The 27,111-nt window shown below is 42.9% G+C and overlaps 1 protein-coding gene across 4 annotated transcripts in view; it reads right to left on the bottom strand.

The window, feature by feature from the left end:
- Msra (methionine sulfoxide reductase A) overlaps positions 1-27,111 on the bottom strand; it is a 329,701-nt gene that overhangs the window by 102,564 nt on the left and 200,026 nt on the right. For all 4 annotated transcript variants that reach the window (XM_051195539.1, XM_051195538.1, XM_051195541.1 and 1 more), the window contains exon 4: positions 1,026-1,130. In XM_051195539.1, the coding sequence (XP_051051496.1) occupies positions 1,026-1,130 (105 nt within the window). The remainder of the gene's footprint in view (positions 1-1,025; positions 1,131-27,111) is intronic.

The raw sequence follows: 27,111 nt of genomic DNA, 5'->3' as shown, positions 1-27,111 counted from the left end.
TTGACCTTTGCAAATGACCCTAGTATTGGAGAGTTCTAGTCCAGCATGTTGGGGGACACATTCAACACAACAAACAGCACTTAAGACCTGCCAACTTGCTCTGATGGGCCCATGTTACAATTTTACTACAAGCACAAATGTATCTGGGAAGGAAATGTCCACATGTCAAGAGCTAGTCAATATGGCAAACCCATCACAGGTTATCCTAACGGGGAAAATCATTTCTGTGAGTAGACAGAGGCTGGACAAAAGGTGCTTGTGCAAGATCCCAGTTCAGAAGCTTCGGCATCCCCACACGTGGCACTAACAAAGCCACCCCTGGTAAGGTGGCTAGGATGGAGTGAAAAAATCCTTCATTATTGGCTATTACCACAGTGTTAGCCAACGGGGAACTTTCTGATTTCGAGCATATCCAAATAATGTTTCTGGCCACCAGTAGTCAAGATACATTAATATTCCCACATAACAGATTCCAAGGAGGACAAATGAAATGTTTGAATAACCCAAGCATTGTGGACTGCTGAACACTATTTTTCACCTTTATATTCTCTTTTCCCCCTTCCTAGAATCACCCATAGACGTTTCTTAAAAAAAAAAAAAAAAAATTCGATGATGTCAAAAGATGAAAAAGGCTAAACTCTGAGAAAACAAAGGGACCATAAATCAGGAAAACTTTTCGGTTACTGGAAAGACACTTTAATTCTGTAGACAAAAGGCTGCATTAAGGAAGAATAATGCAATAATCAAAGGTGAAGGGATCTCCATTGTCTGGCGTCTTTCTCTGTGGGAATTTTCCCACCCCTGACAGCTGTAAAGGGGGAGGGGCGCTGACTGTGGCTGCGCCTTTATTCTCTCACCCCTCTACTCCCCGTGTGCCCCCGCCCCATTCTGTCAGTAAATGTCTGCAATCATATTCTTGAGCTCCTGTGTGATTTCAAGGTTCATCTCTCCCATGCAGCTCAAACACTAATTATCCCAGCTGTAATTAGTAAGATAATTAAATACTGGCTCACTCATCACTCTACCTTGGGTCGGGTCGTGATTCTCCCAGAAGACCTTGAGCAGTTTCTCAAAGCTGATGTGCTCTGGCTGGTACACAACCCGGACGACTTCTGCATGGCCGGTTTTTTCTGGAGAGAGACGGAACATACAACCCAATTTTACTGATAACATCAAGTCATTGCAAGCTCTTGGTGCTCCAAAGACCCCACAGATGGAAGCTGAACTCTTCTCTCTGATGGAAGGGCACAAGTGTAATTGGATTTCAGTTGCTGGTCTCTCATCCCAGTCTCTGTCCCCAGTTATAAAGGCATAGTTATCCCCCGGAGATCCCGGGATGAAAACTTCTCCTGTGTCCGCTCATATGAGAACTAAACTCCACTTTCATTTTTCTCCCCACCATGCATTTATTCAGGTGTGTGGGTACACATGTGTGGGCGTACATATGGGCACTTCAGGTTGATGTCAGGAATTTTCCCGGTCGCTGGCCTATCTTATTCACAAGATTTCTCAGTCAAACCTAGAGGTTGGTAATATGGCTAGTCTCCTTGCTGGTTTGCTCTGAGGATCTTCAACCTCCCTGTTGCTGGAGTTACAGGTGGACTGCCACACCCACTCTGGCTTTTACATGGGGATTTGGGGGACCTGAACTCCAGTCTTCACACTTGCAAAGCAAATGCTTAGCTGCTGAACCATGTCCCCCAACCTGAACTTTCATTTTTCTCATCTGACTTTTATGAAGTCTAGAGCCAGTCTGACCCAGTGCTCAGGACCGAAAGTTCTGCAAAAGGGAAGTTATCGAGTTCTTTTTACATCACCCTATGCTTGGCTCAAGTACAGTTCCAGAGAGAGAAACCTGCAGAAATAGACTGAGAACTCATCTCGATGAGATAAATTAGTGAGTGGCGAGAGACACTGCTGTGCTCTGAACACTGAGAGTGCAGTTAGAGTCAAGCACCCAGGTTTTATATTCCCAGCTCACTTCCTCTCCGTGGTAAATATCAATGCTGGAAGATGTCTTTTGCAGGGTATACTGCGAGTTTGCTCTCACAGGCAATCCTGAAGCTGTCAAGTTCATGTTCTTCCTATTGGCCAGTCTCAGAACCCTATATAATTGGCCTCCCCAGACAACACTATCTCTGTATCTAAACCCGCTCACTCTCCCTTTTCTGTCACCTTATGTATCATAAAGAATTTGGCCTTGTCCAAATAGAGGTCTGGCCTTTGCCCTTGGTGCCTGGGAGATAAACTATAAGATATCCAACAGAAATGAGGCTGTTCACAATGGCAGTCTTAAGGTGGGACTGATCATACAGAAAGAACAACCATGAGACTTTTGGTTGGCATGTTACTAGATAACCTGGAGGCTGACTCCAACCACACTGGGCAATCACTCGGTTGATCATGCTGACCCAATAGGTGCTGCCTGCACAACATCCTAGGACTCCAAGGCTTAGGTGATCAGCACCTTGTGCACTCTTATGCCTGGATGTTGGAGACTGACTTATCTCAGCTCCGCTAGAGAAAGTTCAGAAACCCCTGGAACCGATCCAGATACTGCTCTGCCTCCCTGGCTGACCTGGATGGAGCCTTGCTCTGTCCTGGTAATACACCATGACCATTCTTCCATTGAATTCTGATGATCCTTCACGCCAATGACCAACTATGAGATTATCTGGGAAGAGCTCCAAACTTGAGGCTCAGCAGGGCAGAGGATTCATTGCACGTGGGGGTTTCTCTCTTTAGTTCTGTCTGATAGCAAGGAAGACAGAAACTCCACTTTACAAACCAGACAGCCAAGATACACAGAAGTTAGATTCACCCAAGGCCACACAGCTAGTGAATAACTGTACTACAATCTAAACACGTGTGTCTGCCCACTTCACATCCAGGGGCCACTCACTATGCCAAAGGAGAACAAGCAAGGTGAACATGGAGAACCTGAGCTCAGGATAGGAATAAAGTCTCTCAGTCTCTCTAATTTTTTAATATGTAAATTTTTCTTTATTATAGGAGCGATGTTTACAAATAATGTTAAGCCAAGAAGATGTGAGAAATGTAAGAGAAGTAACAAGGAGGAAATAAAATCATGTACTGCAATGAAGGTTTGAGCGAATGGCACTTACAATAACTCATAACACTCCCTCAGATGGTTGTGTGATTACTTCTCCACTTGTTTCCTATCATTGGGCATTCACACAGAATCCTATTTCTAGCCATGAATGTAAATATTTCCCCACACTTCAGAGGCATCTCAAGTCACAGTTGAATAACTAGAATTTCTGGATCAACATTATAAATATTGAAAGATTCCTTGGTGCCCAGTGCCAAACTCCTCCTCAGTAAGGCTGACCACATTTTCTTTCCCAGGAGCTGCATGAAGCCAGTCTCACTCACTGTCATGGTCTTTTTAAACCTAGCATTCATAGCTGGAGGAGAGGGCTATGCTTCAGCTGGACAGGGTTCCTTATTACTGGAGTAAACACTACATTTCATGTGGATTGGCTGATTTAGTTTTTTCTTTAATGTTGGTTGTGTTCTTTTCACAGTATGATACTAGTGGCTAAAATATTAAATTTTATTTTTAGTTGGTCAATTCATATAATGTTATTCAGATAGCACAGTCATAGAATTTAGCATCTAAGCAGATTATTTATTTATTCATTGTTTTCCCCAATTCCATGTGCATGTGGTGTGTGTGTTTTCATGTGTGGACATACACATGTGTGGGTGCATCTACAATGGGTGTTGTGCATGCAGAAGCCTGAGGTTGGTGTCTGAAATCATCCTGGTCCCTCTTCTACCTTATCCACTCAGGCAGGATCACACAATCAAACCCACAGATTGCCAATGTCAATCTTGCTAGTCAGGCTTCTCTGGGATCCCTGTCCCCATCTTCAGGAATTACAGGTGTGCCACCATGCCCACCTGGCATTTATACAGGTTTCTGGGGATCTGAACTATGGACTCACACTTGTGGCAAGCACTTTAATCACTGAGCCTTTCCCAGTCTCCTGAGTAGACTTTATACTAACATACAAAAGGAATGGTTATAGGGAGCTTAGCATCAGTAGCAGTGGTAATGGCAAACACTTCTGGTCTATCATACATCTGATGTAACCATGTGAAGTGTCAAAATGAATGATTTAACTTCTAAAGTGATCCAGTGACTTGATAATATGAAAGCACTAAGAGGCCAGGGAGAGGGCTCAGGGCTATGGTGCCTGCATCACAAACATAAGGGCTTTGGTTTAGACCTTAAGCACCTATATAAGAAAGCTTGGCATTGTAGCTCTTATCTGTAATGAATGTTGGGGAATGGAATTGGTTGTACGGACAGGTGGATCCCTAGAACTCACTGGCCAATTAGCCTAGGCAAATCAATGAGATTCAGGCTCAGGAGAGACCCTGTCTCTAAAGAATAATGTGGAAGGTGATGGAGAAAGATACCTGATGCTGACCTCTGACCACCACACACTCATACCTGCCACCCACATGAATACATGGTACACAACACACTCTCATATATGCACACACATGAACAAAGCATTTAGGCTCTCTGAGTGTTAAAAATGGTAACAATTTGTTGTAAACATGACAGCCATTTTGGTATGAAAAAAACATTAAAACTGGACAAGATATATGTAAGCCAGAGATGCAAGTAGGTGTTTTATACAGGAAGCAATAACTACTTTAAGACATAAGAAATGTTCAACATTTTTAGTGATTGAATAAAAGCAAATAAATCCACATCAAAACATTAGTGTACCATCTATTATTTATTATAATGCTTGAAAGTGTGCTGGTGACGCTGAAGAAACCTGCTTCATTTGACCCATGACAGCAAAAATTACTAAGCTGTTTTAGACAGATCACTTGCACATGTGCAAGAGCCACGAAGAAGAGGTGAGCCAGGGAACAGAGATTATGAGTGCAATCCCCAGTAATGGGAAGATACATAAATACCCCAAAAATTTACTCTGCCATTTCTACAATGGCACAGTACTGTAAGAAATGCAAATATATTTGATTAAATGTTACCATTTTGACTGCACATAACAGTGGGAATCATATGCGTAATCATATAGTATGTGTCTTTTGGTGGCTGGCCTGTTTCGCTTAGCATAATATCCTCAGATCCATCCATGCTGTAGCTTATGCTAGAATGTCCTTCCTTTTGTCCTATCGCATGTGCACACAAGTGTACACACACACTCACATGCATGTGTAAACCATATTTTGTTTATCCACTCATCCATGAATGGACAGTTCAGTTGCCCCTGATGTTCAGCGTTTATCAACACAAAATACAGATATTGCTGTTTACTTGTACAAGAAAGGCATGGCTCCCTTCACAGATGAGCAAGCTAAGTTTTTCCACAAGTTTTCTCACACAAGTCACACATCTAGGAAGCAACGAAATCCAAATCCACCAAGCTTTAAATACAGGTGAAGTATTTGCCCATCCAATGACCCCAAGTAAAGATTTTTAAATAGAGGAACCTGAAGTCACCGTGAGAGAGCAAATGTCACACAAGCAGTGACCCATATGAAAACTTGCCTATGTGGCAAAGGATATCCAGGCTGTCAAAAACAACAAACAAAAACGTTAGCTTCTTCTTTTGTGATAGCAATGTGGGTGTCAGGAAGAATTTTTTTTAATTAGTGGAGGGGGACGATGAGTGTGTATGTGTCAGGCTGCATGTGCAGAGGCCAGAGGGAAACTGTGAAGTTGGTTCTCTCCTATATATACGTGGGCTCCAGGGACCAAACTCGGGTCACCATGTTTTTAGAGTGAGCTCTATCCTGTGAACCATCTCGCTGGCCCAGGAAGGATTTCCACTCTCTAGCAAACACTTCTAGGTATAATTGCCACCAACATTATTTGTAAAGAGGCTTTAAGAAGCCTGGCCATTGAAAGGAAACTATCATTTAAGTTGAAGCCCCAATTTGCATTGGCAAACAGTCCAGAGGGTGCCCCGGCCAAGCTCACCTTTCAGTTTCTTTACTTTATTTCTCTAAAGTAAAAGAACCTGTGTAAAAATACACACTGCAAATGATCAAAAGGATTCAGGAGACTCAGGAGCTTTATGGAAATGCCCCAGCTTGGCAGGGATGAGCTAATGCGCTGAGCTAATTTCATTCCAGAGGCCAAACTGCAAACACTGTTTTGTGCTTCTGAGATAAAAAGGCCAGATCTTAAAAATATTTCGAGCTGTGTCTTCACATTCCATCGTGCAAATAGCATGACGGGAGCGATGTGCAAACACGCTTGTTAGCAGTTCATTGCAGCACGGTAGGTGTCTTCACACTGCTGGACAAAAGTATCTTAAGAGGAAAAAAAGAGAAAGACCAGGTGCTCTTTCTGAGCATCTTGCTCCACTGGCTGGCCCTCCAGGTCCATGGCCTCAGAGTAGTGGCTAATGGGCCACAGTTCCCAGCAAAATAAGCACCTAGGAATAGATACCTGGGCATCCCCAGGCAAGAATGACCTGGTGCCACCCAGACAGACTGAGCAGATTCTGGGAGCTTGGGAGGCCAGGAAGTTGGGTAGCCTCTTGGCTATTTAGCAGCTATATGATCTCCTGAAGTTTTTTTTTTCCCTCTGAACTTTGGCTTCGTCTGCAAAAATGGGGACATTAATAGCTTTAACTGCATAGGATTATTCTCAATATTAGTTCTGTACTAGATTTTTCCTAATACCCACTCAGCTTTCAAGATGGGAGTCCTTGCAGATTCAATACTGTCCACTAGTCTAGTGACACATGCTCTGCGGCCTTACCCTCCTAACTCCTATGTTATCCTCATCTCCCATCCTAGATTGGACAGCTTCCTTGCAAATGAGGAGAACTGTACAAACAGGCGAGGCATACAAAGATATCCCATATGACAACACAGAATACATCCACTTCAACTTGATTAATAATAGCCTCTTTGGTATTGCTATGATTAGTAAATTATTGTTATTTCTTTTTTCTTTTCTCTTTTTGTCTGAGTACTTGTACTCTTACAATTTTCTCTTGATAATTCCTAATAGTCTGAAAACCACTTATCTAGAGTGAACTGGCGAGTTATCTTAAGGGGCCAGTGCTCAGCGCTGCTTTCCTGTACCTACACTCGCTGTCTTGGTGGGCAGAAGGCGCAGGAGGATCAGAGTCTTAAAGGTGAAATGTTGGGGAGGAGAGGATAAGGGAACAAAGGTCATTATCTCTGTCTGTGGTGAGAGTTAGGAGCAGATGGAGAATGGAGACCTCATATTCTCTAGTAGTAATGGACAGGTAGCATATGTGCCAAGATCTTGAATGAATAGCCCAAGCTGACCTCACATTACCTCAAGACAGGCAACATTATCATTTCCGTTCTTTGGAGGAGGAAACCGAGATACAGAAATCAAGAGATCGTTCCCAAATACACATGAAGTGAGGAAGACTGGATATGAATCCCGCTAAGACAGCTCGGGGATGTGTGAAGACAGTGAAGATGCTAAAAAGACAGGTCCCATGTGTCTTAGAATGTCAGAGAGTCACAGAAAGGCATGTTCCTTATGGCTGGAGAAGGCAAGGGTGGATGTGAAGGATGGGAGGGCATTCCCAGTAAGGCAAAGATCACAGAAAACGCAGGGGTCCCAGGGAGAGTACAGGAAAATAGACTTGAGCTCTTGTGGCCTTGTCACTGGTAAAGGTTCACAGCCATCCACTCCCTAGCTACCTACTACTGTCAATAAGGCAGGAGCCCCTGCCCATGCCTTGCATGCTGCTTCTGAAACTACCTGCCTTGTAGTATCACTGCACCCTGGGTGGTTTTCAAGATGGATGCTAGTTACGAAGCCCATTTTTATTCCTGGGTAAACCAAGGCTTACCTCAGAGTCAATAATGCTCGCCCACCCTCTGTACAGTGATATGTGGAGCTTCGGTCCAGCCTCAGACCCTCCAGGATGTGTGCGGTCCCAGCCTTGTTTCCTACAACCTCATAGATCCAGGTCCCCTTGCCACCTGATCCCAGATGGCCCCATCCACAGAGACTCTAATTTGCAATGTGGACCCCTGCTCATTCCTGGTACCTCTTGTCACCCAGAGTTCTCCAGAACCATCTGAAGTCAGGGGCCACAGGAAGAGTTGGTACACAGGAGAAAGCATAGCTCTTTGGGGTCCTGTGGGATTACCTTTGCTCAGGGCCTAACTCCTCAGTACCTCAGCAGAGTTGTATCCCCTAAGGTCACTCAAAGGGTCACGGTGAAGAGGAGAACTGCACCAAGAACCTAGTATATACAGGAGGGGCTCTAATAATGATTCCTGTCAAACCCTTATGGACCCTCAGCCCCACAGGGTCAGATCTCTGCAGGTAATACTTCCACACTCACTGTCCTCAAGCATGCTCTAGTCTCCCCTTCAGGACACAGTAAGGTCCTAGAGTGAAGAGACAATAACAGCCGCTCTTCCCTGTTCCTGCTGCTCCCTGGGATGGTGCACAAGATACAACATGGATAAACACACATGGATCAGATGACAACGCATACTGAATTTTACCACCACTCATTTAGCTCTAGTCCAGATGGAAGCCCATGACGATCCTAACACTGTCCACTAGCCTAACGGCCCATGCTGGGCTTGAACTCTCTCCTGCATCTCCCAAATCTGACATGAACTCCACTTCCCATCCTGAAATGGGCATCCTACCTCCCTAAGGAAGACACCGAATGAACCAAAACAACAATAACACTGTACAGATGGGCCAACAGGATATTTTATTTATTCGTTGATTTATAAGCACGAATCAAATCCTCCAAAGCCCCGTGTGCTGTGCCAAGTGTTGAGGACTCAATGATGACGAATGGTGATAGAACAACAAGGAGCCCCTGCCCCACGGGGATTGCCTCACGTCACAGTCTAGGTAAGGAACTGATCTTTTGAATAAAAAGATCAGATCTATTTTATTTACTCTGAGGGCTGAAGGAATGGGAGAAGTGAGCGATGGAGATTTTTTTCATTAAATAATAACCATCCTTCAATATCCCGCATCCTTTCCCTGCCAACCAGATTCAGCTGAGCCACAGAACCAAATAAAAGAGCACAAAAAGACCCAGGTGCTTGAAGGGAGAAGATGGGCGAGAGGGTGGATGAATAATATTCCTCTTTCCCACACGAGATTCAGAACACTACTTTTCTCCTGCTAATTAACTACAAGGAGGTAAGGTGTCAGCTCAATTTCATCTCTAGCTCCCGCCGATAGAAAATGCGATTTCTAACAATGTACTCATTATAAAAAAAAGTCCTAATACATCAAAATTGGATGCCCTGTGGAGTTCATTATAGGATCTGAGGAGTGTCTATGCTGCCATTTTATCTTGGCTTTCTTCCTTTTGTCTCATCCGTCACTTAAAGTGTCCAACAAAAAATGTAAGCTTTTAAAAAGCGTCCTATTGATTGAAACGTAGGGGGAAAATCTATTAGGGTGATTGTATTTTTTTTTTTAAACTCTGGCCCAACATGTGAAGACATGGTGGGGGTAGAAGCTGCTGGTGCATATTTTATGTGGACGTGTCACCCTGAGACTATTCTCTCAGAGGACCACAAACAATAACCACAGGCGGGTGCTTGCTCAGGAAAATTCCCCAAGAAGGCAGTTAACTTCAACTTTTGGTGACACTTGAGGTTTCTTGCCACTGCCAAGGGTATGTGAAGGTAAAAGTTGGGCCCTAATATGGGAATGGGCTGTTCACTTGTTTTTACATGCAACACACTGATGGCAGGGGCAGACAGCACTGGGCGAGCTGGGTTTACAGGACAGTGAGTACATGGAGTATTGATGTGTGGAGCAGCTGACACTCATTTTGCATAACTGCACCAGCACCTCCCTACCATGAAGCTTCCAGGTAGCACAAGACACCAGCAGACAGTCTATGAGGCATGAGCCTTTGGACAGAAAGAACAAATGCAAGCCCCACTGGATGATGGCAATATTGACATAGGTATTACCTACTGAGAAAACAGGACTCTGAACCAATGAGATTAAACACCACGGTATGACATGAGGCCACATGCTCCTGGTCACAGGTGGGCTGTACAAGGAAAGCAGTTCGCAATTACATCTAAGATTGTTTGTGGCACTTTTTGGAGATTTGTTTGTTTTTGTTTTATGTATATGAATGGTTTGCTTGCATGTATATAAGTGTATACGCACTACATGAGTGTATTCCTGGTGTCCTTGTAGACAAGAAGGGGGTGCTAAACCTTTTGAAACTGGAGTTATGAGCTTCATGAGATGCTTGGGACTGAACCCAGGTCCTCTATGAGAACAGTGAGTTCTCATGAACATTTTTCCATCCTCTTGGGGCATCTTTTGAAACTCACCTTCATCGTTGCCCCTTGACTCCTGACTAGAATTCCAACACAGGACACCTGGGGATAGGCCTGGGCATTCTCATGACTTCTAAGGGTCCTATTCAGAGCTGGAAAGGGAGCCAGCCATTTTGAACACATGGCTCTAAACAGTCACAAAGTTTTAAGGTCACCTGCATATTTTATCATACCCCACTGCACGGTCCACATAGGGTATACACTGATTCACAAAGCAGCTCATGTCACTGCTAGATTATCCTGGCTGGTGACAATTTTCATCTTTACTGAGTCAAAAATCTCCTTCCTTTTACACTGTGTCCAAGTTGTGCCTTTTAGAGACTATTCGTCCCTCCATAATGACTCTTCAGAAAGCTCAAGCCTCAAAGCATTGTGGGTTGTTAAATGGGTACTGAGGCTCAATTGCCAGAGAGTCACTTCCCTTTTGGCCACAAGTTGCTTCTCTGTGAAGCAAGGATGATCACAGTGGCCTCATCCATCCTGTACTACAGTGTTGGAAGCCCTCAGCCACACACAGGCATGGGAAGCACTTTGGGAATGTACCTGCAGCAATCAAATCTACACCGTGCCATCAGTTACTGAGTCTATGACTTACTATTACCACACACCAAGAGTGATGAGCCACATTATCACACAGCTTCATCCCTTCACCTCAGAACTACTCTAAGGGTTAGGATCTGTGTTTGCACAGAGGTATTGGCAGGGCCAGCTCCTGGGTGGGGTTATCTGGGTAAGCTATTGAGAGTAGGCTTGCATAACAAGTGTTTGTGCTCCATGAGGACTAGAAGACAGCTAGAGACCCCTGATACCATGGTGACAATGAGGTCATGAAAACCAAGTCTGGTACCTTTGCACAATCGTAAAAGAGGCATTCACAGTTTTGAATGACATGGGTGAGGAGTGGTATCTTGTTGGAGCCTGCTACCATAACGTAGAAGCTGCTTGCCCAGTATGGCCATGGAGCTGCTTGAGGCCATCCACCGAGAACTGCACACTCCTTTGCATCTGACTCCTATGCCATTGCTTTTTTAAAAAGTCTGTATGATGGTCACATAGCTTTCCAATTTATATGGTGCATTGTATACAAGCACCCCACACAGAAAAGATCACTGGGCAAGAATGGTTCTGACTTATTTCAATGTCTAAAGTCACAAATGATAACATGCTCACACCTTAAGTTGGGGTTGCTGGTGTTTATTATTGGTGCTAGAGATCAACCACAAGTCCTTGTGTATGCTCAGTTTTACTGAACTCCATTCTAGCCAGGGTTTAATTACTTTTGAGAGAAATGTAAATAAAAGCCAAACCTTCACATTTATTTGGAACATAGCCCCACACAGAGATACTATTAGTTGCCTGGGAAGCTTTGGCTTTTTCCACCTGTTCAGGCCCAAGATACCTGTTGAACCATGGGGCACACGAAATCAAACCAGCATTCTTATTTTAAAATCATGAAAACCAGAAAAGCAACCAAGGCTACATCTTTCTAAATGAATACAGTTATATATATTTACTTATATATATGAAATGTTTATAAATAACATACATATATATTCTAATATATTACATGGTACATACAAGTACATATTAATACATTTGATAAACAAATATGTTATACAGATTATATTAGTGTATATAAATATATTCTATATATTAATATATTCTAATATATTACATATTATATTAGAGTGTATAATCATACTATACTAATATTAGATTATATATATATGTATGTATATATATATATATATATATATATATATATTATAAGCTCTTTAGAATATATGCACACCCCCAAACAGGCAATTTTAGGATCTTAGCTCACTGGAGTCTAATTAAACTATTTTCAATGACTATGACATTACTCCCATAAACATCCCACCTAAGGGCAGCCACTAAATTATTGCACCAATGGCTTCCTATAGAGCCAAACTTAGCTGTAGCTAGATTGACACTGGGAATCTTTTAACCTTGATTAGTAAGCTTTGATGGCAGCTAGTAATTAATTTAGGACCCCAAAGACATGTCCTTGGGAACACACCAAATGGTTTCAACAATGAAGTGCTGGGACGTTATGCCAAGGACATTGGCATTGTAGTCAGAATGTGACTCAGATGAATTTCTCAGCCTTCCCTGAGTCTTGGGTCCCTGAACCAAACAGCGGTTATAATATAGATGCCAAAGGGCACACTGTCAAGATTACATCGAACACACACACACACACACACACACACACACACACAGTATGTTAACTATAATTTCCAATACTTAATTTCCTCTACCACAGCCCGACAAAGGTGGAAATTTAATAAAAATAAGCCAAGAACCACAGTTCCACACGTAGTACCAGGCTATGAGAAACCCAAAGCTGTGATTTAACTAGGTGCACATAATTGTTCTAAGTTCACAGAAAGGGCAAAACAGAGAAGATGTAACAGAGAAAGAGTGCCTAACAAGAAACTGAAAAGTGGTATGTATCAGTTTTACTTCTGTTAATATGATTATTTTGGCCCATCATTCCAGAGGCCTGTAATTCATGGTAGCGGGAAAGGCAGGGTGGCAGGGACATGAGGCATCTGCCCATGGCTTCCATAGTCCTGAAGCAAAGCAAGACAACAGGAAGTATAGCTGGGCTCTAAAACCTTAAGGCCAGCCCAAGGTGAAGTGTTTTCTCCCACAAAAGCTCTATTTCCTAAGGCTTCCAAAACCCACCCAACAGTATCACCAGCTGGGGACCAAGTGTTCTAATACATGAGCCTTTTGACAGACATCTTACCCTAAAACCACAGCAGGGTACAAGTTAGAGCTAGAATGAGGGTGCCTTGGGATGATAAAATTGACAGGACCATGACGCAGAGAAGGGAGACCATAGACTGGGAAGGATGTCTTAAGCAGTTGATCCATTCCAGTTTCTTTGTAACCATGGTGACCACTCATAAAACCCAGGTACTAACTCTATCTGTTTTGATGCCGACATTCTCCTCCCATGGCTGAGGGCCACATTCACCAAGATAGCTGCCCTTGTTCCCAAACTTATTTAGGTCAATTCTTTATCTTGAAATTGAATAATTTAACCAAATATCTATCTAGAGAAGAAATAAAACTAGAAATGGTATGGAGCTTTGTTTCTATTAAAATTAAGTTTAGCTTTAGAAAAACTCAACGTTTTTTTTTTTTTTTTTAAAAAAAAAAAAAAACACTCTCAAGTCCTGGATGAGCAAAACAGCAAGACTATCCCAAAGCCCAGGGGAGATGGGTGTTAGGAACAGAGAGAGATGAGAGAGAGACAGAGAGAGAGAGAGAGACAGACAGAGAGGGGGGGGAGGGAGGGAGGGAGAGAGAGGGAGAGGGAGAGGGAAAGAGAGAAGCAGAGAATGTGTGGGGTGGCAGAGAAGACTTTGCAGCCAGCTGAGTGTCACCATGGCTATTTATGTCACCCCAGACTTCACAGTCAATTAGGCTGGTCACAAAGGGGACACAAATGGACACTTGTATCAAAAATGACAACAAGGCTGGCAACTTTGATCTTCAATGGGCATGCTAATGACAGAAAGTATCTGGATAAATGAATCTTGCCATTTTTGTCTGGGCAGATAGATATCCATTACAGAGATCACCGACATCATGAATGACAATTATGTCAGTGTGACTTTGGAAACATGATGTAGACAAACTGGTCATGATTTCTGTGGCATGGTCTCTGCCTTGACCCCTTCTTCAAACTGCCAGCACTCACACTTGCCCAATGCTCCCTCTTGCCTGATACTTGCTGCAGAGGTTGGGAGAGGGGACTGCTTGCAAAACTTGTTTATCTTCATGGATGAAAGGGTTTTGATTAGTACAAATGATAAATTATTACCATTCATTAGCAAGGACAAACGAATTGTTTTTGGTCCCAGTGCATCTCTGACATCCACATGTACAAAGGTTGGAGGGCTGGGAGGCATAGACTCTGTTCACAGCACCATGACAGAACAAAATCACCTCTCTCCATTTTACAGAGAACACTTCAGAGTGGCCTCAAAACCTGAAAAGTAAGTCCCATATTGCTTTGTCCCTTTATCTCGGGAGCAGAGGAAATATAATTAGAAATGTGGCTAAGAAGCCTCCACTATTGTGCTTGGTGATAAGCTTCAGATGTTGGCTCCCAGCACAATAATAGCTGTGGTCTTGATCACTGCCCCTTCACAAAGCAGTCTCTGCTTCACACACAGGGTGGGGTCAAGGTTTCTGGCGTAGAGAACAAAGTAGAATTCCCTTTAGAGGACCCACTCCACAGAGGCCGGTCATTGTGTAGCTTTGATACCATTTTCCCCCTGGAGCACAAGCCAGAATTGTCCTTAAAGACATTTCCGTATGTTTAGCACTTTCTCAGGGTAGGTTGTACTGCACGTGCTGGCTCCTATTCCCCAAACCTGTGTTGCTTCAGCATTGTGCTTTCACTTTCAGGACCATAGGGCCTAAGAGGAAGTACCGCCATACTGTCAAGCCATGTCAGCCTGGACTGCTGGTACGGACATGATCCTTAGTAGAAGATAATGGTTGTGGCCATCATCCCAGTTTGTTTTCATTAAAGCAACACACATACACATACACACACACACACAGAGAGAGAGAGAGAGAGAGAGAGAGAGAGAGAGAGAGAGAGAGAGAGAGAGATCTTCATTTTATGGATATATATGTATAAATACATACAAACATATATATATATATATGTATATATATATATATATATAATTTAGCTTATATGACCTTTGTATGCCCATGTAGGTGTTCTTTTTTTAAAAATTATTTATCTATTTACTTTATACTCTGCAGTTTCCCCTCCATCCTCTCCTCCCATTTCCTCTCCCACTTCCCCTCCATGTCCTGTCTCAATCCACTCCTCCTTTGTTTTTGTCCAGAAATGATCAGGCCTCCCATGGTATCAACAAAGTCTGGCATATCAAGCTGTGCTAAGACTAAGCTTCCCCCTTGAATTCAGGCTGGACAAGGCAACCCAGTATGAGAAACAGGTTCCTAAGAGCCAGCCAAAGTGTTAGGGACAGTCCCTTCTCCAACTGTTAGGAGTCCCACAAGTAGACCAAGCTACACAACGATCACATATATGTAGAGGGCTTAGGTTGGTCCCATACAGGCTCCCTAGTTGCTGGTTCAGTCTCTGTGAGCTCCTTTGAGCTAGGTTAGTTGTTTCTGTAGGTTTTCTTTAAATCAACCCCTTTTGATAATGAGCTCGGTTTTTTTTAATTGGCACTGTCATAGGGAAGGAAAGAGAGGAGAGAAAGCAGCAGGGTGGGTAAGAATCGGCCCCTGCAGATTTACAGAAGGAAGTTCAGGGCAATTTTTTTTATATATTTTTTAATTCAAATTTGAAACAAGCTTATTTTACATGCAATCCCAATTCCCACACCCTCTTGTCCTCCCCTGTTTCCCCCCACCAACCCCCCCATCCCATCCCCTTTCTGATCCCCAGGGAGTGTGAGGCACTCCATGTGGGATCTCCAAAGTCTGGCATGTCATTTGGAGCAGGGCTTAGACCCTTCCCCATGTGTCTAGGCTGAGAGAGTATGGGCTCCCAAAGTCCATTCGTGTACTAGGAATAAATACTGATCCATTACCAGAGGCCCCATAGACACTAACACTCACATTCAGGAAGTCTGGGTCGGTCCTATGCTGGTTTCCCAGCTATGCAAGGCAAAGGACACAGTCAACAAGATAAAATGCAGCCCACAGAATGGGAAAGGATACTCACCAACCACACATCTGACAGAGGGCTGATTTCCAAAAAGTACAAAGTTCAGGACTGTGTTAACATATTGCTGATTTCAACAGGAAATGTTCTGCCCTTTAGTAACAAATTTACATACTACATAACTCACCCATTTAAAGTGCATGATTCTAAGGGATTCTAGAATATTTAGAGTTGGGCAACTACCACCACAGTAAGTCTGAAAATAGTCCCTTCACTGCAAGCTCTTCAAAATGACAGAAAATGGAGCTAGCCCTCCCAATGTATTCTACAAGGCTGGTATAACCTAACAGCAAGATCAGACAGTGTGAGGAAAGGAAGTTAGAAGTCGACTTCATCAGTGAACCAAACACAAACACAGATCAAACCTAGCAGTAAACCAAACCCATCGATACGTGTAAATTGGAAAATTTAATGCAGTTTAGATTTACCCACACTGAGCACATTTCATGAAAGTTGATTCTAGAGTGTGTGAGGCAGAGCAGTGCGTAAGCCCAGCTCAAATGCTCTCCCAAAAACCTCTTTGAAAAGGCATCTTTCCCAAACATAACTAATGATCACCATCACGGTTTGATGGAACAATAGACACATAGACCTAAGGATAAAACAGGAACCCAGAGACACCCAGGCAAACAGTAAGTATATGACCAAGGCTCTGTGGTAGAAACCTGGAGGAATTGGTGGTTTATTTTTTTTTTAAAAAAATACTTGCCTAAATAATAATTAAAACCCAGTTTTATTTATATTAAGAGTTTTGTTTATAACAAAAGGCAAAAAGTCATTTCTTTTAGAGACAAAAGAAGGGACTATAGTATGATCCTGAGTTAGGGAAATATTTTTAAGCAAGATACAAAATGTGTGAAGAAAAAGATTAAATTGAGAACTTTTGCTTATCACAAGACACAATAAAGAAAACCATATGTTATGCATAGAGGTGTCAAAGAATTAGCATCCAGAGTTCATAAAGAACACTTTAAAATCAGAAAGAAAATAGCAAAAGAAATCTCAGTAGAATAATTACCTATAGATGTAAATAGGGATTTTACAGATGAAAAATACAAATGGCCAACAAACACATAAAGAGTATTTTAAGCAAAATATTTAAATAAAAGAACAATAGATGCCATTAGAATCCATAGAATAAAAAACAAAACATACATTCTATAATAGGGACATCCTACCTTGGAGCTCAATGGCTGAGGCTACTCTATAGACTCAACAATCTGAACACCTGCAGCCAGACACAGTAGCCTCTGGGGACAATGGCAGGTGACTCCACGGTGGATAAAGTATGTGGCAGCTGCTCATTACATGGCAGAGAGCTGGATGGCAACCAGCACTGGACTATAACCCTGAAATATGCTCCCTATAGTCCTATATCTATGTCATCTAGGCCCCATGCCCAAAAGTTTCCCCAGCCTCCCTAGAGAGCACCACCAGACCAAGTGTTCAAATACAGGAGCCTACAGGGGATATTCCACATACAAATGACTGAACGCTCATCTATAAGTTTTAAAAGATGCTGGGCAACCAACCAGTGAGAGAAAAAAGAAAACCAGTGTAGAAGAGCTCACAGGTCCTGACGGTGAATCTCAAAAATAAAACATTTGTGGAGAACAAAAGTTGTGCAAGATATGGGCAGTCCAGCAGCACTTACAAAATGGCTCAAATAGGTAAAATAGATGTGTTGCTCTGGGACACACACATGTGTGAAAAAATGTCAAGGGAGAGCGCATACTGGATAAAGGCTGCCTTCCCAGAGTGGCCACTGCAGGGGAGAAGTGAGACTGGGTGTGGGTGGGACACCCAGAGGCCTCACTCTCTGGACTGAGGTTGAAACTTTGCAGTAGAGCCATGTGTTGGATTTCCCTAGGCTTTGCAATGTCAGTTAGCTTTGCAGAATTCCTTGTGTGGATCAAATGTCTCATTTTCCTTAAAAATGAACACATGGTGTAGTCCTGGACCGCCTCCTACCTCATAGTGAGTCACACAGAAAAGCTGAACTGTGGCAGTAACTTTTACTAACACTGAGTTTGAGAATTTTACTTATCCATTTAATTATCCATGCAAATGTACACTTTATTTACTTCTCGGAGTTAGCCTGTGACCCCACACTAATGTGCAACTGAAAAGGGTTGTTTTCATTGCAAAGGCTGAGACTGAAATCCTCTTTCCCTAGTCTATTCAAACTTAACCTTCAAGCCTTTACCTTAGCCTTGTAAATGACAGAATCTAAAACTATGTTTGGAGATTGTGCCCTGATTCTTGGAAGGTGTCTGCCAGGAAGTTAAACAGGATTGCTTTCTGCGGGAAACTTTTAAATGAACTAGAAAATAAACCATGGCAATAGCACCGTGGGATGGCTGGGTTAATTAAAAGTTAGACCTTGACCTGGGATCTGCATTGATATGGCTGGTGAGGCCCTGCTAAGAACGTTCCCACTCCCCTTCCTGTCTGGGGATGCTCCAGGTAAGGAAGCATGGAGCAGGAGGGGATGGGGCTGGCTTCTTCAGTCTGGGCTTTGTCCTCCCTCCCTCCCTCCCTCCCTCTCTCTCTCTCTCTCTCTCTCTCTCTCTCTCTGTCTGTCTGTCTCTCTCTGTCTCTCTCTCCCCTCTCCCTCTCTTTCCTCTCCATCCTGTAACCACAGAATAAAATGGTTTGAACACACACACCCACAAGCACATGCACACACACACACACACACACACACACACACACACACACACGCACACACGTGCATTCACATTCAAAGAGTACAGACTTGTAGACTTGAATATGATCATTTTTATTGCAAAGGCAAAAACTAATACCCTTGGAGTTAGAGGCTGTGCAGTGTCCTTTTCTTTAGACTTGTATAATGAAGCCCAACTCCTAGGACCTCAAAATGAATGGGATTATATTTGGAAACTTTATTTTGTGATCAAATTAAAATAAGGGAATCAGGATGGGCTATAATCCAAATGGCTATTGTTCTTTTAAGGAAGAGATTAAGGGGCTGGCAAGATGGCTCTTGCAGAGGACCTGAGTTTGGTTCCTTGTACCAACATGGCAACTCATGAATCTAGTTCCATGGGACCTGATATCCTATTCTGACTTCCACAGGCATCAGGCAAATACATGGTGAGCATTCATACTTGCAGGCAAAACACTCATACATATAAAATAAAATAAATGAATCTAAAAAATATAGATGCACACAGAAGGATGATCACTGGGGACAAGTAGAAAGGCCTCAGGAGAACCAACCTTGATGGCACCTTGATCTCAGATGTCTAGTCTTCAAGACAATGAAGAAGGTCTTTGCTAACTGTGATGCCAGTCTGAGCAGTCCCTCCTTTGCTTGCTTCCCACATCTGTGTCTGGCAATCTACTTCATACATATTTTTCAATAGGAATTCATTTGTTCCTCCAAGAGATTCTCTTAGATAATGGTACGTGGTGTGTGTGTGTGTGTGTGTGTGTGTGTGTGTGTGTCTATTATACACATGTACGTGTGTGTGTAGAGAGTAGCTTCAGATGTCATTTCTAAGATACCATTCACTTTGATATTTGGAACAGAGTCTCTCACTGACTGGGCATGCTAGGTTGGGTGGTCAGAAAGCCCTACCTGCCCATCTCTATTCCCCAATATTGGTATGATAATTGTACTATCACAACCTGTGTGTCTGTGTTTTCTTGGATGCCCATAGAAGCCAGAGGTCTGCATCAGGAGTCCACTAATACTTTCTATCTTATTTTTTTGAGACAGGGTCTCTTCACAGAATCGAGAGTTCACTGATTGACTAGACAGGTCTGCCAGTGAACTCTGGGGATTTACCTGTTTCTGCTGTCATCTTCCCCCAGTATGGGGGGCTGGAGACATGCTGTTTCTATGCCTGGATTTTTATGTGGATACTGGGCATCTAACCATATGTGCTTATGTTTGTGGACCAAGCACTTTGTCCACTGAGCCATTTCCCCAGCCCTCACGCCTAGTTAGTTAACTGAACTCTGGGGATCAAACATAGGCCCCCCATGTTATTGTGGTAAACATTTTATTGACCTTGTAGTTACCATGGCCAGAGTAAGAATCTGTAGGAGACAAGAAAGTAGTTTGTTCAACACAACTAAGGAGCTGGTGCTAGTTCAAACCTTGGGAGTCTGACTCTGAGTAGTTTATTTTAGGCATATTTAAGCATAGCACAATTTGATAAAACCATTTCTAGTGATAATTAACTCAATCCTGTGTACACAATAAAGCTTAAGACATGGCTACATTGGAACTCCTTGTAAAGGACATGTGACATCTTCCATAATGGGTTCCACAGACTGACTGCATGTGATACCTTCCATAAAGGTAGGTTCTATAGATTGACAAGTTCACGATAAGGGTCTGGGGGAAGATTCAGGGTGGTTTCAGCCACACAAATAGAGCAAAATGTGGTGGTTTGAAAGAAAATGGCCCCCAAAGGGAATGGCACCATTAGGAGGTGTGGCCTTGTTGGAGGAAGTGTGTCACTGTGGGGGGGGGCTTTGAGGTTTTTCTCAAGTTTCACTCAGTGGGACAGTCAGTCAACTTCCTATTGCCTGCAAAATGTAGGACTCTCAGCTCCAGCATCACGTCTGCCTGCATGCTGCTACACTCCCTGTCATGATAATAATGAACTGAACCTCTGAAACTGTAAGTGAGCTACCTCAATTAAATATGGTTTTTTTTTTTCTTTAAGAGTTGCCATGGTTATGGTGTCTTTTCACAACAATAAAAACCCCAACTAAGATACCAGGCTATTAACCACATCTGCTCCCAGTCTTCTGTATGGATAACAGGTTATGCATCCCTTCCTTTAAAAGAACAGTCCTGTGTGTTTAGCACACCTGGTTCCCCTAGTGCTCATCTGTGAGCACAAGGATCTCTGTGCCTCCTACACAGACCCATATCCTCCGGCCAATGGGAGAGAGATATTTGAAAACATGTCAAGGGTGCTGTCCTCTATAGGGTCCAGCTCTGAAACGTACACAAGCTGGGAGCACACAACTGAAGCTTGGCTGGATCTACCTAGCAGCAACACTTGTGTGCTCTTCCTAGTGCCATGCATAGCTCTTGCCTTGGAGTTCATTTCTACACCCCTACCTCATCCCCTCCCCCCAAAAATCCCAGGAATGAATGGTAAGTTACCAGGTGTCCCTAGGAGCCTACTTCATTTTGTTCAAGGTCATGACAAACCATCCACTTATCTGACTCTTTGTTGGTTCTGAGTGGGAAGATTGTGCCATCTAACTCCTCCAAAGAAACCTCTTGAAACCCTTCTGTGTGATACTGATCTAAAGAGTTCTACAACCACCTAAATGTCCCACATATGTGGTCCACAACCCTGTGACAGTGTTGGTGGTATTCAACATCCTCTGCATTGTTCTGGCCTCAGGCTCTGCAGATTGAGTGAAGCAGGCAGCTCTGTTTCCTGTTTCTGCTTCCAATTTCCTTGAAGAATGAATGGCACTGATGGCCAAGAGGCAGAGCCAGATAAAAACTCAACAAAGTGACCTGGTGGGCGATTCCCATCTCTCTCTTCCAGGTGAGCAAGGTGAGTTGGCTGCACCACTGTCCCCACTTACTAAGCAATGAGGCAGGAGGATCAGCCTGAGATTAGTTGCTGGGACAACCCTGGGAGCTAGTCTTCTGAACAGCTGAGTTTGGTCTGAATTCTCTCTTTGAACCCCAGGCATCTAAGATCAGAGCTTTCCATGTCACAGCAAATCACCAAGTACTCCTTAACCAGATCCTAATGCATTGTTCTTTGAGAGTATGAGATCAGCTGTGCTTCATGAGACAGTTCAGGAGATGGAATAACCAGGTGAGTCTTTACTATCTTTTTGAAACATATGCCTGTGTTAGTGGGTAATTATTCAGTGTTAAAAGGACTTCATTAAAAGACTCCATCTTTTTCAGTGAGTTCCTCCCATGACAATCCTCAGGGAACCCTTTCCTAATGGTCCTCACATAGGCTGGACACTTGGTCTTGACTCCATCCTTGTTCCTAACCTCATCTGTCCAGCTCCTTGGTGACTCCTTCCTGTCTTTTCACTCCTGGGAAACCCCCAGAACTCTCTTCTCCACTGAGGCTGGACCACCTCAGCCATTTCTATCCCAAATCAGAACTATTGTCTCTGTTCTAGATGATGGACTTGACTTACAGTAAGGTTGTCTTGTGGGCTTCTGTTCTTTTTAGAAGCCACACTGTAAAGTGTGAGGATAACCTCTCAACATATGGTGGAAGAGTGTGTGTTCATGGTTTGTGTTATAGTGATGGGCACAGCTGTCAGAAGAGGTCAACACACACATTTTGTTTACAGGGTTGACCTTCCAGCCATTGTGCAGTAAAACAAAGTCATGGTTTTATAAGTTTTCAGAATGTAAAAGAATGCCTAGAAAAACTGCTTAGTTTAATTCTGTAACTCCCTGTGAGCGAATCAGATCTTCATATCAAGTCAAGAGTCATATAAATTAGATCACCGTGTGGGAGCAGTTTCTTATAAGCCCAGTACTTATGGAAGAGGTGTGTTGCTTTGTCTTAACATTTGTAGAGTAGGCAGGTAGGCTGTCATAAAGTTCTCCATTGCTGCTCACTTGAAAGGCTCCAGAGAACACCTTCATCTAAATGGATGTATCTAAGCTTATTTTAATAGAGACTATGTTTAATCATATGCCTTCATGTAAAGTGGGACTGAAGAACAAGAAGTACTGTGTATATCAAACAAACTTTAATCCCACCACCCGATAGGCAGAGGCAGGTGGATCTCTGTGAGCTGGCGGCCAGCCTGGTCTACAGACCGAGTGCCAGGACAGGCTCCAAACCTACAAAGAGGAAACCCATCTCGAAACCACCTCCCCAAAAGAAACAAAATCTCTAGGGAATAACACATACCAGGGGTGTGGATGCACACTAGCAAACATGTTCTTAAGTACAAACATCGCAGTGTACATAGCTCTACTTCTTAAGGATTCCATAACCTCCCAAACAGGGATATCAATGGAAACGTGTTCCAAAACATGAGTCTGTGTGGATCACTTCTCATTCAAACCAGCACGGTCACTATCGTAAATGGCTGGGCAAGCCCTGGCACATGGTTTGGCTGACACTGTTTGCTGGCTGCCCAACAGCTATCGGGCTACAGGGGTGCCTTCCTTATAGAAGACAACTGCAGGCAGGCAGGGGGTCTGTGATAACCCAAGGCATTCCCTAACCGTTCTGTAAGTGGCTATTCCATTCCCACTTTTAGGTATTAGTTTAGATCTGGGCACATGAAATAGCTCTGGCCAATAGACAAGAGTGTTTGTTGGAGGACTTCTAGAAAGTCATTCTCCTCAATAAAGCACAAAAAGATGTCTTCTTGACATTGGGTTACTGTAGTTTAGAACTTGATGGATAAAACTGTGACAGCTACCCTAGGACAATGATGACACAGCCAGAGCCTAGGATGGCAGAGAATTCTTAAGATTTTTTTTTTCTTTTTGAATACTGAATTAACTCCTCTGGAACATTTTGACTTCTTGTTACATAAAAAAAAGTACTTAAGCCAGTGTTAGCTGTTAGCTGAGATTCCTGCAGCTTATTGCTGAGAGTGTTCTAAATAACTACATATTGGATCTTGGATCTCATTAAATTCTCACATCAGTGATATAAAGCAGGCTTTAGAAAAAAAAAAAACAAATAAAATAGCAAAATGCTCAAATATTTTTGCCAAGGTCACATGCCTGTAAATGGCATAGATGAATCCACAATCAGATCTGATTCCAAATTTGGTGTTTCTTCAGTGAAACCAGATGATGCACACACAAAAGCCTAGAGCAGGAAAACCTCCTGTCAATCATGCTGACATCCTTAACAAGTCAAAGACAACTACGCCATTGGCAGAAGAGACAAGCCACCTAACACAAGTGCTGCTCTGTCAGACTCTGTGATTGTCATAGAGTCACTTACTGGTTCCCAATTATGAGACCTCCCGTCTCCATCTATAATTTAGAAAGTGAACACATGTGCAAATAGGATGTGTACCCCGCTTTACACTGCTATGTGGTGTTGTGGAAGAGAGCACAGACTAGGCACTGGCCTCTTCTTAAGAAGTCTGCAGATATGTGGAATACCCGAAGGAACACATTCCAGAAAGCATCACTTACAGCATCACAGGTTCTGAGACTCAGAAGAAGAGCATGGGCCCTCAGACAGATGCGACCCATCAGTTGATAAACAACAACAAAATAGCTCATCTTCTGGGTATCAGGTTTATGAAATTGTTAATACTTTTTTTCTTACAACGATGGCAGCTTTAGGTATTACAATTATGGTAGGTCTGGAACTACCCAACAATTAGGATGAAAACACATTGGATCTAAGGGGAGCCCAAAGCTAGCTAGTCTCTGCAAGGTCTGAGGCAGGCGTGCAATGCAGTTGGCAGAAGGGCACTTGAGACACTGAGCCCAGACTTCTGAAGTCAAGTGGTTAAGCAAGGTCACCACCAAAGGAGAGATATCTCACTTGGGTCACATTGAAAATTAGTTTTGAAATTACTGATCTTTCTCTCTCTCTTCCTCTCCTTGCCCCCTACCCCGTGTGTGTGTGTGTGTGTGTGTGTGTGTGTGTGTGTGTGTGTGTGTGTGTGTGTGCCACAGAGTGCATGTGGGAGTCAGAGAACAACTTGCAGGAGGGAGTGGGTTCTTTCTACCTCCCATGTGGATCAAAGGAATCAAACTGAGGTTGTTGCGGTTGGCAGCAGACACCTTTACCCTGAGCCATCTTGATAACCCCAATATTACTGATTTCTTAAACCTCCAAGAATATATGTTTCTAAAATGGATATTCATACTCTCCTCTATCTTCACTCATTATGAAGGTCTGTGAAGCTAGCTATTTTATATTAATTAACTCACTGCATAGTATGTTGAACTGCTACATAGGAGACATGCAATATACACCTTCATCACCACCACTACCACTCCATCTAGCAAGTTAAGAATTCTTATTCCTGGTTTAATTGATGAATGGACAGGCTCCAAGAGACACTCAAAATGCTCACTCAGTAGCACAGTCTTGAAATCAGTTACAGTAAAAGGTAAAAACCCACAGGATTCTCATACAATCAGCAACCTAAATTCCCAATGCAAAAAGAATCCCTGAAAATGAAATATATAAATATATCTAGTTCCAGTGTCAGGAATGCTCATGGAGATGACCACTGTCTATCTGCGCACCACTGAAAGGTTGCCTGCAAGACCTACAGCTCAGAATTTTGAGGACCAACCCAGATGTCAATTGAGTCGGGCAGGGAAGTGGAGCCACCTCAGCACTATGATGTCATCTCAGAGAGACCAACCTAACTTCAAGTCTCATGAAGACAGGTGTTCTGAGGCCCTGCTGGCAGATGTGGGTCACTGAAGGGTAGGACTTAAAGTCTATTTCGGCCTCTGCCTATGGCTGTAACCCTCCAAGATTAGACAGGCCCAGCTGCATGTCCCACTACCATAGCTCAGTGATGCTTCCTATCATGATGGTGTACTATTCTGGCAGGGTATCCTACAGAGACATTCCTGGAGCCCAGATGGCGATGGGCAGGAACACCTTGCCCAGGACTGCTCAGTTATACTTAACTCTTGCCATCTATTTTACACCTAAGCCTCATATCAAAACCCTGGAGGTGAGTGTTCACTGGGATATCTTTCCCTCTTCCCAATGTGGCCACATTCAATGAATATCCCTCTTCTGTGTTTCACTGTTGTTTTGTTTCTTTACTTGGTTCACGGAAGACAAGTGAGTGATTTTGGCTTGTTAGGGCACTGATGCCCAGGCTCTGACCCTAAGTCCAGTAACAAAGGATTGTGCCCTCTCAAACCAAGAGCCAAATAAACTCTTATTCCTTGAAATGTCAGCATTTTGACACAAAGATGAGGAAAGTAGCTAGCATAGCAGTAAATAACTTAACATTCTGAGACATGTATCCAAAAATGTGGAACAATGAAGTAAGCTAGTAGCATATTTATCATCTCACATGCTTACTATCAACAGTTCTCAGATTATAACCCACCACTACAGGGCAAGCCCTATGAACAGTTCTAATGCAAAAAAAAAAAAAAAAAAAAAAAAGAAAAAGAAAACAAAAACAAACAACAACAACAAAAAACCACAGTGCAAAGAAATGGCCATCTTCAAATAAACAAATGAATAAATAAATGTATTGGGGGCTAAGGAGTGAACTTAGTGGTTGAGGGTGCTTTCTGTTCTTCCAGAGGACCCATGTTCGGTTCCCAGTACCCACATCACATTGGGTGGCTCACAACACCCTATAACTCCAGTTCCAGAGGACCTGGTGCCTTCCTTAGACCCCCAGGGGCGCGCATGCACGCACACACCACACACACACACACACACAGAGTATTTTTTTTTTAAAGACAAATACTTGGACATCACACCCATTATCTTTGTTATGCATGAGAGACTGATATAGGACTTAACTGTTATTGCCATCTTAAGTTTGCCAGAGTAAACTTCATCAGAATAATTGCAGAACTTAAAAATTATTAAAGCTGATTTTAAGACATTGCCCTAATTTCTGTCAATATAATCTGTTGCTGTCATTATAAAAAGCCACAGTCTCATGCAATGAGGTAATACTTCCTTATTTAGAAAAGCTGCTGGGTGATTCATAACCATAGTGGTAGTGACACACTTCAAATTATATGGAGAAAAAAAACGCAAATCCCTTTTAATTCTACCTTCGTTAACAGTGAAGGGTATTTCGTCCAGATCTCACCCGCTGATACAACCCAGATGAAAAAGAGATCCTTTCTTTATTACTTACAGAGAGCTGTAAATCAAATGGGGACCTCCATGGGGGTTGGGATAAAGGAGGAAAAGGAGGGAGGGTTCATTTGCTTATTAGGTTTCCATATAAAAACATTAAGAATAACAGGCAGTTTCAGTGTGCCCCAGCCGAAGCCTTGAATCAGTTGCTTCTGAAACATGAAAGACTTCTCT

Source organism: Phodopus roborovskii, unplaced genomic scaffold (genome assembly GCF_943737965.1).
Source record: "Phodopus roborovskii unplaced genomic scaffold, PHOROB, whole genome shotgun sequence".
Lineage (NCBI taxonomy): Eukaryota > Metazoa > Chordata > Mammalia > Rodentia > Cricetidae > Phodopus > Phodopus roborovskii.
This window is presented reverse-complemented; position numbering and strand designations above follow the sequence as displayed.